At 44.6% G+C, this 13,407-nt stretch overlaps 1 protein-coding gene across 4 annotated transcripts in view; it reads right to left on the bottom strand.

The window, feature by feature from the left end:
• RIPOR3 (RIPOR family member 3) overlaps positions 1 to 13,407 on the bottom strand; it is a 99,390-nt gene that overhangs the window by 50,874 nt on the left and 35,109 nt on the right. For all 4 annotated transcript variants that reach the window (XM_081867591.1, XM_081867592.1, XM_081867593.1 and 1 more), the window contains exon 2: positions 4,422 to 4,549. In XM_081867591.1, the coding sequence (XP_081723717.1) occupies positions 4,422 to 4,522 (101 nt within the window). In that variant the 5' untranslated portion in view covers positions 4,523 to 4,549. The remainder of the gene's footprint in view (positions 1 to 4,421; positions 4,550 to 13,407) is intronic.

Genomic DNA, 13,407 nt, shown 5'->3' with positions numbered 1-13,407 from the left:
ATACAAAGAGCCACTGAACCACTGAGCATTGCTCACCTATCCAAGTAAAGGCAATCCAGGGAATCTCTGTTGAAGGTGGTCTTTTTTCTGACAGATTCCTGGCGAGTTTCTCCCTCTCTTGGAATACTTGATGATTTGTACCTGACTTTTACTAACTCCCTTGTCCTTTAATCATTTATTTACTTTTCAGAAAGTCAAGCTCAGTAAATTCTTGCCTCCTTTAACATCATCCATTCTCTCCTTGCAATCAACTGGATTTCCACCCCACCTGTTAATAAACAAACAAACAAAGGCTGCAGCAGACACACCTGGCTAGTTCTGTCAGCTGTTGTGAGAGTGGTGTCTTGGAGCTCAATTCTACCCATGCTTACTCAGAAGCAAGACCCACCATTTTCCAAGAAAGTACATTTACCATTGCAGCCTCAGGGCTCTTTACAATGTCTGCTAGTGCAAGAGCTCTTGGTTAGTGGATGGGTGAGTTTTAGGGTTGTGCAACAGTGAGATCCAGTGCAAAAGCTGCACTAGCGGAAACTCATTGTGTAAGCGATTACACAATCCATTGGGCAACAAAGTTATCAGCAAACTGCTTGTGCCCTTCTCTTACGCGGTAGCATTCTGCTGGTGCAAAACATTTTGCCAGCAGCAACAAATATGCCACTTAGTGACTTTAATTTAGCACTACGTCGAATAAAACCCTCCGTTATATGCAGCAATTGATGTGTACCTAGAATTTGCCCTCTCTAGGAATGAATGAAGGTTATCTGACGAGAGGGATAATGTGATCCTATTAAAGCTTCCAGTCACTTACTTAAGAATCTCAGTGATGTATGCTTAGATCATACTGCAGTTCTCTGCCAAGATCAGAGTAATGTCCATTGAACTCAGTGTGATTGTCTACTAAGTAAATATGCAGAGTCTGGACCTGCACAGTTCTAACCCCTGAAGACTGCTTTCGGCATAATCAGAAATGTTTGGGGGGCAGCCAGTTGATCCTTCATTGTTTTGCATAACTATGTGGCAAAGCAAGGATCAGAAGTGGCTAAGAGCTGACTCAACTGGCCTTAGTTTATGCCTGCTGAAGTTCCTTCTTCTAAAGCAGTATTTCCCAAACTTGGGTCTCCAGCTGTTTTTGGACTACAACTCCCATCATTCCTGACCACTGGACCCACAAGCTAAGGATTATGGGAGTTGTAGTCCAAAAAACCCACCACAGCTGGAAACACTGTTCTAAAGGTTTGGGAGCCCTTTTTGGATCTGGCCACCCTGCATTGGAAACAAGTCTCTACTTGCATTGACTTTAATGCAAACTATGAAGTTGAGTTCACACTATGGGTGGAAAGCTCACAGGGTGCTCCATCTGTCTTCAACCTTATTATCAGACCAGCAAATATCAACTTACTTATTATCTACCACCTGCCATGGGACCCAAAGTTCTAAGTCAATGATCACACCCCAACCTGCTTAGCTTATGGGCCCTGGGACCTATTATCCTGACCCAGCAAAGATGATGCCTTATCAAAACACTCATCCAGGTGCATTATCCTTTGATTTTCAACTTAAGCTGAAACAAGGACAATTAAATGCAATAGAAGGTGGAATTCTACCAAAAATTATTGTGGTCAAGACCCAATGCACTGTTAAACCTCCTAAAGAATGTTGATGTCAATTGGCTTCAGTGCCTTTTAAGACAGTGTTGGATTGTGGCCTGTATCTTGCAATGTTCAAGCTCCAAACTCATTGTAGTTTGAGCGTCTGGCCATAAACATTGCCTACAAGTGGTGCAGAAATCATAAATAACAGCAGCATCTGTTTTCTGGAAGTTCTGAAGCCTACTCGTAGTGCAAGCCCTTCCTAGCTAAAATAGGACTTCGGTTTTGCAATCTCTCCACCACCCTGCAAAAGTACATAAAGACCTGATTGTTGTTGCTTTTAAAAATGCTTTACAACTGGATAGTAACTGGATATCCTTTGGGGAAATGTAAACTCGCTTCTTTGGAGCATTCTTACTCTGCTGGAGGTGCTCTGGTCCTGGAAACAGCTGTTCGACTCCTTTCCCTGCAAGAACTCCCACTATGTACTGCAGTCTCAAGTCTGTTTGTTCAATTGACTGCTTGGTTTTCTTCTCACTGCCCCCCCCCCAATCCCCGCCTTTTGAAGTTTAGACAACCAACACAATGCAGAAAGGACTTGCTGGAGCTTGATATTGTTCAGGTTTTATAATGGAAGTGGAAATCCATGTACGTTTATGGATGCATTTTGGGGTGAGTGTGATAAACCTAAGAGTCTGTCACCTTCTCCAGATTGGTGATATCATCTTCAGATGCCCTAGCAAACAGTAGCCAACACTCTATATGTTGTTGGACTCACCACAGCCATCATGACCAATGGTTAGAGATTATGGGAGTTGATGTCCAAAAATATCTGGAAGGCACCATGCTGACTAACCAGTCCATATCCTCCCATCATCCAAAATCAGAGGTTATGAAACCACTTCACAAGGAAGATTACTTTATTTTCTGCTTAGTGCTACATTAAAACTTTTAGATTTGCCCATGCCTTTTAGTTATATGTCTATCCTAGGTGAGGTTGTTAACTCAGTTTTTACTGTGTTTGCTTTCACTATATTCATATGATGATGATGATGGTGATGATGATGATTGCTTTATTACCGGTATATACCTTTAGGCATTCCTTTTTAACCGGGCCTTTAGTTGATTTGATTGACATCCTATGCCCTTTTAAAATGTGGTTCTTTGGGGGGAGGGGAGCATTATTGGGTTACTGTTTTTATTTTGATTATATATATTGTGGTTTTATATTTTGATTTTGTTCTGTGAACCGCCCTGAGACCTCTGGGTATAGGGTGGTATATAAATTCAATATATAATAATAATAGATTCATCATCATCATCATCATCATCATCATCATCATAAATATACCGCCCCTCATATGCAGATCTCAGGGCGGTTCATGACATAAAATGACAATATAAAAACCACAAAATAAGTACAGTGGTACCTTGGTTCTCAAACGCCCTGATACTCAAACAACTTGGAACCCAAACACTGCAAACCCGGAAGTAAGTGTTCCAGTTTGTGAACTTTTTTCAGAAGCCAAACATGCTCCATTTTGAGTGTTACACTTCCAATTTGAGAGCCACACTTCCATTTTGAGTGTTACGCTGACGTCTGCCTGTTTTTGCTATTTATTTTGCATTTTGGTTTTTGCGGGTCTTTTTGTTTTGTTTTTGCGACTGTGTGGAACCCAGTTCACCTACTGATTGATTGTGCGACTGCAGTACATTGTTTATTGCTTTCATTTTAAAAGGTACTGGGTGTCAATCTTGTGAGCCACTCTGAGAGTCATAGCTGGAGAGCAGCTGAATAATATTTTAAATTAAAATAGTACCTTCTCTGTGTTCAGACCCCTCACATGCATCCATGCCTGCTCCACATATGTTCATTTGAGTACACAAGCGTCAGATGCAACACTCTAACACAACATGCAAGCACATAGGCCTCATTCAGGCACTGCAATAAGACTGGGTTTCTGGTTTAGTGGTTTGATAGGATCAAGGAGCATGATCCTGCATGCTTCCTGGATAATCCCACTTTATGATTCCTCTGGAATGGGCTGGAGAAATAAACCAGGAAGCCTTGGCATCCAGTTATATCTGGGCCTGGGAATGGATGAATCTGTCACATTTGGTTTCTCTACATTTTGCACCCTGCTTGACTGTTAAGTACAGTGGTACCTCGGGTTAAGTACTTAATTCGTTCCGGAGGTCTGTTCTTAACCTGAAACTGTTCTTAACCTGAAGCACCACTTTAGCTAATGGGGTCTCCCACTGCCGCCGCCCCGCCGGAGCACAATTTCTGTTCTCATCCTGAAGCAAAGTTCTTAACCTGAAGCACTATTTCTGGACTAACGGAGTCTGTAACCTGAAGCGTATGTAACCCAAGGTACCACTGTACTCAGCTTGCATATCTGCAAGTATCTAAGTGGGGGAATAGCAGGGGGGTTTCACATGAAAATGGCACATGGGCAAGAACTGAAACCCCAGGAACATTGGAAGATGCCCTGTACTGATTCAGGACAGGTTACCCAAGCCCTTCACTGTCAACACTGGCTGGCAGCAGCTCTCCAGAATTCCAGACAGGGGTCTCAGTCCTATCTAGAGATGCCGGGGATTGAACCGGAAACCTTCTGCATGCAGAGCAGATGTTCTACCACTGAGCTAGCCCTCCTTGCCCAGAGCTCTCAATCCAATTTGGGGAGCGGGGAAACGAGGAGCTACAAAAACGAATGAGATGGGAGAGCAGCTTGTGGCTTTGAATGGCTAGGTTGAGCCAAAATAACAAGAGGCATATAAGCTGAGGAAAAGAAAAAGGAACTTGCTGCTTGTAACTGTGCGACTCACATTAATTTTCGGCTCTGCGCGTTGCTGAACCCAGCAAAGGAGCAGCTCCTGCTGATCCTTCCCCCATCAGCAGGGGAGTCAAATGTGAGTTTCACTGACATGGTTCCTGGTTAGCGGGTCTCTTGCCTCTGGAAATAAAAGGAGAAGCAGGTGAAATTAGACAGGAAGTAGATAAAATGCTCAACTATTTGTACAGAACAAGGGGTTATTTTTTTAAACAAAACAAAACAAAACATCCTGCAGTCAGGATAGCTCCGTTGGTAGAGCGTGAAACTTTTAAATCTCAGGGTCACAGATTCAAGCCCCATATTGGGTGAAAGATAGGGGGTTGGACTAGATGACCCTTATGGTCCCTTCCAACTCTACGATTCTATTATTCTATGATACCACGTATCGACTGATATAATGCATTGTCCTTAAAAAGAGAATTGCAGGAGTATTGCGCAAAAGTTGGCTCATGCATTGACTGCATTCCCATCGTCCCCCTACAGATCTGTCTGCTAAATGCATTTTCTACATTTCCCCGCCACAACAAACAACCCATTTAATACATCCTCCATTGTATCAGCAGCTGCACCAGCTAATCTGTTTTGCAAGCTGCAGTTGTGTTCTTCCTCTGCTGCCCCAAGGAAACACTGAGGGTGCTTGTAGTTGTGGATGATTTAGCAGTACAGTGGTACCTTGGTTTACGAACTTAATCCGTTCCGAAGGTCCATTCTTAAACTGAAACTGTTCTTAAACCAAGGTGCGCTTTCCCTAATGAGGCCTCCCACCACCGGTGCCCTTCCACTATTCGGATTCTGTTCTTAGACTGAGGTAAAGTTCTCAAACCGGGACACTACTTCCAGTTTTGCAGAGTTCGTAAACCAAATCGTTCATAAACAGGACTGTTCTTAAACCGAGGTACCACTGTACTCAATCGTTGCTGTTCTGGGACGGTTGAGCGGTATGCAGTTCGCATATAAAATGGGTGATGTGGAGAGAGACCATTGGTCCAAATAGCTCAGGATGGCCTATGATGACAAGCAGTGATTCTCTGGGGAGATTCAAGGACTGAACCTGGGACCTTCTCCATGGACATCATGCACTCCACCGCTGAGTTATGACTTTTCTCCACATGCATGGTCTGGGTTGCACCACTTACCCTACAGCCCAACTCCTATACTGTACATTTGCTTGGAACAATGCAGCACCAAGCTACTGTTGTTGCTGCTGCTGCTGCTGCTGCTGCTATTACCAAAATACGCACACATACATGAGATCTCATTTCTGGGCAACTGTTCAGCTGCTTCAAGCTAGCATCTCTAGCAAAACAGAAGTCCCTGCCTCTCTTACAATTTCCAATCAATGGTCCAGCTGTCAAGGGAAGAAAGAGATGAAGTCAGACTATTCATCGGCACCAAAATACCCCTTCCCCCCAGCATCAGCCTGGCAGCGCTTTGCATAATTCTGTAACTGGATCCACACCAACGGACTTGCACAGACTTCCACTGAAAGTTACACTGGACTCTTGTTTGTTTTTCCAGAAGTTGCCCGATATAGCTTTACCACACCAGGATCAAAATCTTGGTTGCTGGCAGGCTTTCGCTCCCAAAGCACAACATTGCCTCTCGTTAATTAATCTAACTCAGGTCATGTTGGCTTCCCCCAACAAACGTGGTTTCCTTTGGCTGCTGCTTCTGTTCCCATCATCACTCACTCCCTTTTGTTCCTTGGGGGAATCTAGATTCCCAGTGCTGCATGTGCGTAGAATTTAGACCCACGTCTTAAAATGCAACATACATGTAAATTCAGTCCATGCAGTGAAAGGATGACAATGAAGATCTCTCTCTCTCTCTCTCTCTCTCTCTCTCTCTCTCACACACACACACACACACACACACACTCACACACACACACACACACACACACACACACACACAGAGCTGAGCTGCAAAGTAAGCAACAAATCTAAATGTTTGCCTTTAAAAAAGAATTGAGAGGCACCCAGATCCTGCCACTCATTCCTAGCAAAGCTCCCATTCACATCCGGAAGAGAACTTCTCTAACTTCCAGACAAAATGCCTTTTTGAATGCTATTAGCAATTGTGTAGATGGGCTTTAAAGGAGGAAACAGCATGTGTAGGGGGCCTGAACTGAATGGAAACTTTGGGCAGTGGCCAGGGGTGGGCAGGGAAGAGCTTTAACCTCCCTCCCACCCTGCTGCAGTCAAATCTGCTCCCCCCATGCCTGCTATTTAAACCTGGCCAGAGGGAGCTCCCATTGGCAACTGCTATAAAAATGAAATATTTGCATGTGTAGTCTGAATAAGGTACTGAGGTTTAAATGGTCCTGGACCCCCATATTGTACCATCCAGCTGCCTTTATTCAGCAGCCGTCCAATGTCAGGCTCTCAACAAAAAGCGAATGTGCTGATCTATGTAGTGACCACAACCATTTTCACCACAAGTCAGCGCTTTGTTGCACATATTTGTATTGAATGTGTCATTTCCCCCAAGGGGACTCAGTTGTTCCAACTGTGCAATGAGGGAAATTCTAATGATCTCCAGAGCTCAACATGATCAATAGATTGGTGATCCGCTGACCTGGTTTGGCTGGCAGGATAAAAGGTAAAGGAGCCCTGGACAGTTAAGTCCAGTCAAAGGTGACTATGGGGTTGCGGCGCTCATCTCGCTTTCAGGCCAAGGGAGCTGGCATTTACTCACAGCTTTCTGGGTCATGTGGCCAGGATGACTAAATCACTTCTGGTGCAACGGGACAACGTGGCGGAAGCCAGAGCACACAGAAACACCGCTTACCTTCCCGCCACAGCGGTGCCTATTTATCTACTTGCACTAGTGTGCTTTCGTACTGCTAGGATGGCAGGAGCTGGGACAGAGCAATGGGAGCTCACCCCGTTGTGGGGATTCGAACCGCCAACCTTCCAATCAGCAAGCCCAAGAGGCTCAGTGGCAGGATATTCCCACGAGGCCTGCAAGCTGACTTGGTGCAAAACAGAAAAAAGTCATTCCATCATTGCGATCATTAGAGCTGAAGTAAATAAACCACTTAATAATAAGGTTTTTTTTTTTAAAAAAAAAAAGACCTTGCATAAGAAGCAATTAAAAGAAGACATTTGCAGGCTTGACCTTGTGGTTATTTCCTGACCCCGCTCCCATGACACCAGATGTGCAGGGAATAAATAAATTCCTGAGGCCTCTGTTTTATTCTCTGGTGTGGAAATCTTTGCAATATCAACCCAAGAAAGTTGCCATGGTGTGTGTTCCGCCGCTGGAAGAGTGCAATGGAAGGGGAAGGGGAAGGAGGACATTGCCCTCTTGTTGACATTCCAAAGAATGTTTTCGGGCCGCTTCTGTTGCACCCAGAAAATCAGTTCATATGCGCCCAGGACCATCATCTTCTGCTGAACTCAGACTTTGGCACCAAGTCAGAAGTGCAGCAGCCAAGAAGAAGAGAAGGTCCACCGGACAAATGCCTGTCAGGTTCTATTAGTCTGGAAACAGGCACCAGAACTGCTTCTTTTCTAAAAAGGTTGAAGAAAGTTTGAAACTGGGATCACAGCTTATGATGCGTACACTCAGCCCGCTGCAATACAAGAGCATCAGAAGCTGTCAGATGCTGAGTTGGGTCATTGGCCTATCTAGCTCAGTAGTGTCTTCCAGATGGTGGTGGACCACAGCTGCCACCACCCCAACCATTCACCATGCTGCTTGGGAGTGATGGGAGTTGCAGTTTAACATCTGGAGGACACAATTCTGGCTACACAGTTTAGAGCACAGACTCTCTACTGATTGGCTCTCCAGGGAGTTCCTCCATCCTTACCTGGAGATGTCAGGGGTTGGACCAGGGATTTTCTGCATGCAAGCCTCGTACTCTACCACCTGGCTCTTGTTGCTGTTAAAGCTCAGTTCAAGGTGCTTGCAAAGGAGTAGGTGCGGCAGTGCACAAAGTCACCAACTGAAATATACTCGGGGGACTGTAGGGAGCCAGTGTGGTGTAGTAGTTCAGAGCAGTGGACTCATAATCTGGTGAACCGGGTTCGCTTCCCCACTCCTCCACATGCAGCTGCTGGGTGACCTTGGGCTAGTCACACTTCTTTGAAGTCTCTCAGCCCCACTCACCTCACAGAGTGTTTGTTGTGAGGGAGGAAGGGAAAGGAGAATGATAGCCACTTTGAGACTCCTTACAGTAGTGATAAAGTGGGATATCAAATCCAAACTCCTTCTTCTTCTGTACTGATTTCATGCTCTTTATTGCAGCTTGTAAAACAGTGGTTCATTTGCCCCCCAAACCTCAGGCTTTTATATACATTATTTTCGCAATGAGTCCCATCTGATTGGCTGATTCTGCTTCCCTCCTGGAGCCTGATTGGTCTTTTCCTGCAGGCCAATCAGTTGTTGCATTCTAGGTTCCTACTTGCCTATTGTTCTAGGATCCAAGCTTAGTACATAACACCAGCCTTGGGTCATCCACCATGAACCCCAAGACCTTCGCACTGATTCTTCGAACAAAAGCCAGCTAGAAGACCCCACACATTCTTGGCTTTCTTTGCTGCTCCTTCCCTTCCCCTGTTCCTTTAGATCCCAGTGCTAGCCTAGGAGAAATTATGCTAGCGCAGTGAGTGGGAAATTGGAGCTGACCCTAGGCATTTCTGAGGATCCCAGGGGCTACTTTTGGCATGCGTCTGTGTCCACTCTGCTCTCTCTGCGTTACCTGTGTATGTAGAACATGTGAGCTTTACCATGAAGCTCTAATTCGGATTTTTTTGGGGGGGGAATCAGATTTAAGGAAGTGCAGAAACATATTTACAACTGCTCCTAATTAAATAGAATCTGGCCTCCATTCAAATGCTTCTTTCCCTGCCAGGGAGGAGCTCGGAAGGAGACCTCCAAAGATGTATTGCTGAAATCCATCTGCAAAGTTCGCTTGGCCCGGTCAGGCTGAGCTCAAGCCTCTGAGTATTTATCTTCCCTTGCCCTCCACTTGGGGTATGTGCACAGTCAGCTTCAGCAGGGGGGAGACAAAACACTGAAATGAAATGGGGGCTAGTCAGTTAGAATCGTAGAATTGAATCATAGGATTCTAGAGTTGGAAGGGACCACCCGGGTCATCTAGTCCAACCCCCTGCAATGCTGAGGGTTCAATTTTCATTCATTCCACAACAATTCATGCACAGAAGAATCAAGGAGCACTCCGATTTGGGGTGGCCACCCAGATGCCTGTGGGAAACCTACCAGCAAGATTCAAGCACAACAGCATGACCCATGCCCTGTGATTTCCAGCAACTCGTATTCAGAAGTAATATTGTCTCCGACAGTGGAGGCAGTGCATAGCCATTATGCCTAATAGCCATCAATAACCCTCTCCTTCATGAATTTGTCTTTCTCCCTTTTAAAGCAATCTAGGCTACTGGCCCTCACTGCCTCCTGTGGGAGTGGGTGCCATAGTTACCTATGTGTACTGTGTGAATAATTACTTTCTTTGCAAAAGAAGTACTTTGTAAAACGGGGTTGCAGGTTCATCGTGGTTTGTTGCAAATGAAAAGCCAGTGCATGCTGCTGAATCATTTCCACTTTGATCTTCCGCCCGCACAAGTGGGAGAAACAAACCAGGAAGCCATGCTTAAGCTTGGATCCTTACCATGTCTGAGCCTAGATTGTGGTTTGTTTTTTTGCTTATAAGTCAGGATATGATGCTGCAGAGCCCAGGCAGTTCCTTGATATATTTTTTTAGGGAGTTGCATGCAGTGCTGGCCTTCAGCAGTGGTGGCATACAGTGAAGGGAAAAAGTATTTGATCCCCTGCTAAATTTGCCTGCTTGCCCTCTGACGAAGAAATGACAAGTCCATAATTTTAAGGGTAGGTTTATTGTAGCTGTGAGAGACTGAATAACAACAGGAAAACCCACAGAAGACAGAAGTCAGAGATTGATGTGCATGAATGGACAATTGTAGGGGTGCCTATTATGTGGCAGCAAAGGAAGCAAAAAAAAGAAAAAAGAAAAAAGAGGGGCTGCCTCCTCTATTGCATCTGCAAGAAATCATTCAGTTGTGCTTTTCTGAGTTGCGTCTAGCCTCCTGAATTCAGCGACAGATGTATGGAAACCTTGGCATAGATAGCTGTGAGTCAGTTTGCAAGACACTTGGAGGATAAAATCACTCCTGTCCTCTCAAGTCTTGTTACAGCTGATACAGCCACAGCACATACCACTGTATCTCCCTCCCCTTCTCCTGTCATCTTCACTGTGTCAATTTTTACACTGTAAGCCCCTTGGGACAGAGACCTGTCCTCTTGAATTTTGCAATGCACACATTGCTGACAATATTGATGATACAGCAAGATATATTCTCCCCTCTAGTAATTATTTACACTTTTGACTACTTTCCTTTAACACTACCCCCTTTGACTGGTTGTTTCTGGACTCTGCCAGTTCAAAAGTTTTGTGAGGAAAAAATGACTCATTAGCCTTTCTACCTCCTAAAACCATTTTAGGTGATGTTTTTCTTTTAGTTATGGGCTCAAATAATATTTACTTAAGTTCAGTAAACTACCTCTGTGCATGGTTGCCAGATGTCCAGGACTGACCTGGGCAGAACAGGAACTGCTTTGTCCAGAGTTGAGGGCTGCCTTCACCCTGGGCATGGAAGCAGCAAAGTTATGCCTGATTACGTCTCATTGATGTCACTGGTCCCCAAGAGCTTAGAACAACCCCTCCCTGGACTGCAGCCATCAACTACAGCAGGCATCGCCAGAGGGGAACAGGTTGACATCCTCCCTCTCTCTCTCTCTCTCTCTCTCTCTCTCTCTCTCTCTCTCTCTCTCCCTCCAAGACACATGGGCACATGTGCATCTGTGTGTTAATCTTGGGCCACATAAAAAATGCATATACAGTGGTGCTTCAGGTTACAGACACTTCTGGGTTATAGACCCAGAAATAGTACCTTGGGTTAAGAACTTTGCTTCAGGATGAGAACAGAAATCGCGCAGCGACTGCAGTGGGAGGCCCCATTAGCTAAAGTGGTACCTCAGGTTAAGAACAGTTTCAGGTTAAGAACGGACCTCCAGAACAAATTAAGTTCTTAACCCAAGGTACCACTGTATCTTGAGCTCCTGGCAGATTTTGCCCAGAGGCTTTTCACAACAACATGGTAAGGGTTAAAGCTTATAAAATGTTAGGGAAATGGCAAGAACATTGCTGTTGTGCAAAAACATCAGAACTGGGTCGCCGTTACTATCAAAGTACTTAAATACCAGGGCTAATTAAGTTTCAGCTCTTAACTTTCACCGCAGTGTTAAATCTACTGGGAAAATAAACTCTGTGTTTAACCTCTGCTCCCAGGCATTTTTTCAGAGAGACCATTGACCTCAGTAGCAGTGTCATCCTAACAAGATACTTCGCTACACAAACATTCCAAAACTATGATCTTAAGAATCAGCATCCTCTATCTGTAAGACGATCCAATTACTGGCACTGTAATGATGCTGTTGGTGCTATAATTAAATTGCATTTACTTATCTATGCTTTAGAAGCTGAGATGCCCATTATTTAAAAACTTTGGCACCACAAAAGTCCTTATGGAGGTTCCTTGAATAGTGGTGTTTTATTTCATTTTTATTTCCATGCAAGCATCAACTATCAGTTATGGTAAATGTCAAACATTAAGTACATGACATGTGAATACCAATAAAGGTGGATGAGTTTTGTGAATACCTAGAAAGAGCTATACAAGTGTGGGTGTCCTCAAATCTGGAATACAGATAAGAGAATGTGGGCAGTTATATTAGGCAATGGCCAATGTTCACTAGTGAATCTCTGAGTTTTCAGGCAATATTTCTCTCGGATTGTGTGCATTCCCATGTGAACGCTGATAAGCCACCAAATTTCTGACATTCACTGTAATGTATATGTGTCTGTTGAAAAATAAACACAAGTTCTAGTAATGTTTAAATTCCTAAACTGATTTGAGGCAGAGCCTCAAAAACTGTCCCACAGAGCAAAATTTCTGGGGGTATGGGGATGCATTAAAGAACACATCCCTAAATGGCTCCCTGGGATAAATGAACGTAATATTTCCTGGACATAAGAAGCTGCCTTATACTGAGGCAGACCATTAGTCCATTCACCTGTGTACAACCTGTAGATTTGTAAATAAATGCAAATATTGCAAAATGCCAAAAGCCTCCAGTGAACTCAACCCACAGAAGACCAAACCCACTGAGCTCTGCACCCCCTGGAATTTCTTAATGGAGAAGTGGAAACACATAATAGTATTATCTCCTTCGGAGAATGAATCATGGCCCAAAGTTTGCAAAACATCTATTTTTAATTTGTTTTGTTGGGGTTATGTTTTCACTCCCTCAAGGGCTGGCATTGACTCGGATGGGATTTTCCGAAGTGCTGTGCTCCAAGGTCAATGAGGAGGACTTTGGAAATCGTTTCCGTCATCTTTTCCCTAAATCTGAAAGGCTGGCTGCCCCACTGGCACTGGCCTTTATTCTTTTAAAGTGGCAGCTCTGCAAAACTGTGAACAGCTGTGGCCTTGTCAGTAAGCAAGAGTCATCAGAAGGCACAGAGGTCTTCTTACTAGTGGTCTCCACAAGGGTGCACATGGCATCCTTTTCACATCAAGAGATGGGGATTAGATAGATTGTTGTTGTTGTTGTTTAGTCGTTTAGTCGTGTCCGACTCTTCGTGACCCCATGGACCAGAGCATGCCAGGCACTCCTGTCTTCCACTGCCTCCTGCAGTTTGGTCAAACTCATGTTAGTAGCTTCGAGAACACTGTCCAACCATCTTGTCCTCTGTCTTCCCCTTCTCCTTGTGCCCTCCATCTTTCCCAACATCAGGGTCTTTTCCAGGGAGTCTTCTCTTCTCATGAGGTGGCCAAAGTATTGGAGCCTCAGCTTCATGATCTGTCCTTCCGGTGAGCACTCAGGGCTGATTTCCTTCAAAATGAATAGGTTGGATCTTCTTGCAGTCCATGGGA

This window comes from Podarcis erhardii, assembly GCF_964252035.2.
Source record: "Podarcis erhardii genome assembly, chromosome: 6".
Lineage (NCBI taxonomy): Eukaryota > Metazoa > Chordata > Lepidosauria > Squamata > Lacertidae > Podarcis > Podarcis erhardii.
Note: the sequence above shows the minus strand (reverse complement) of the source record. Positions and strands in the feature narration are given on the sequence as shown.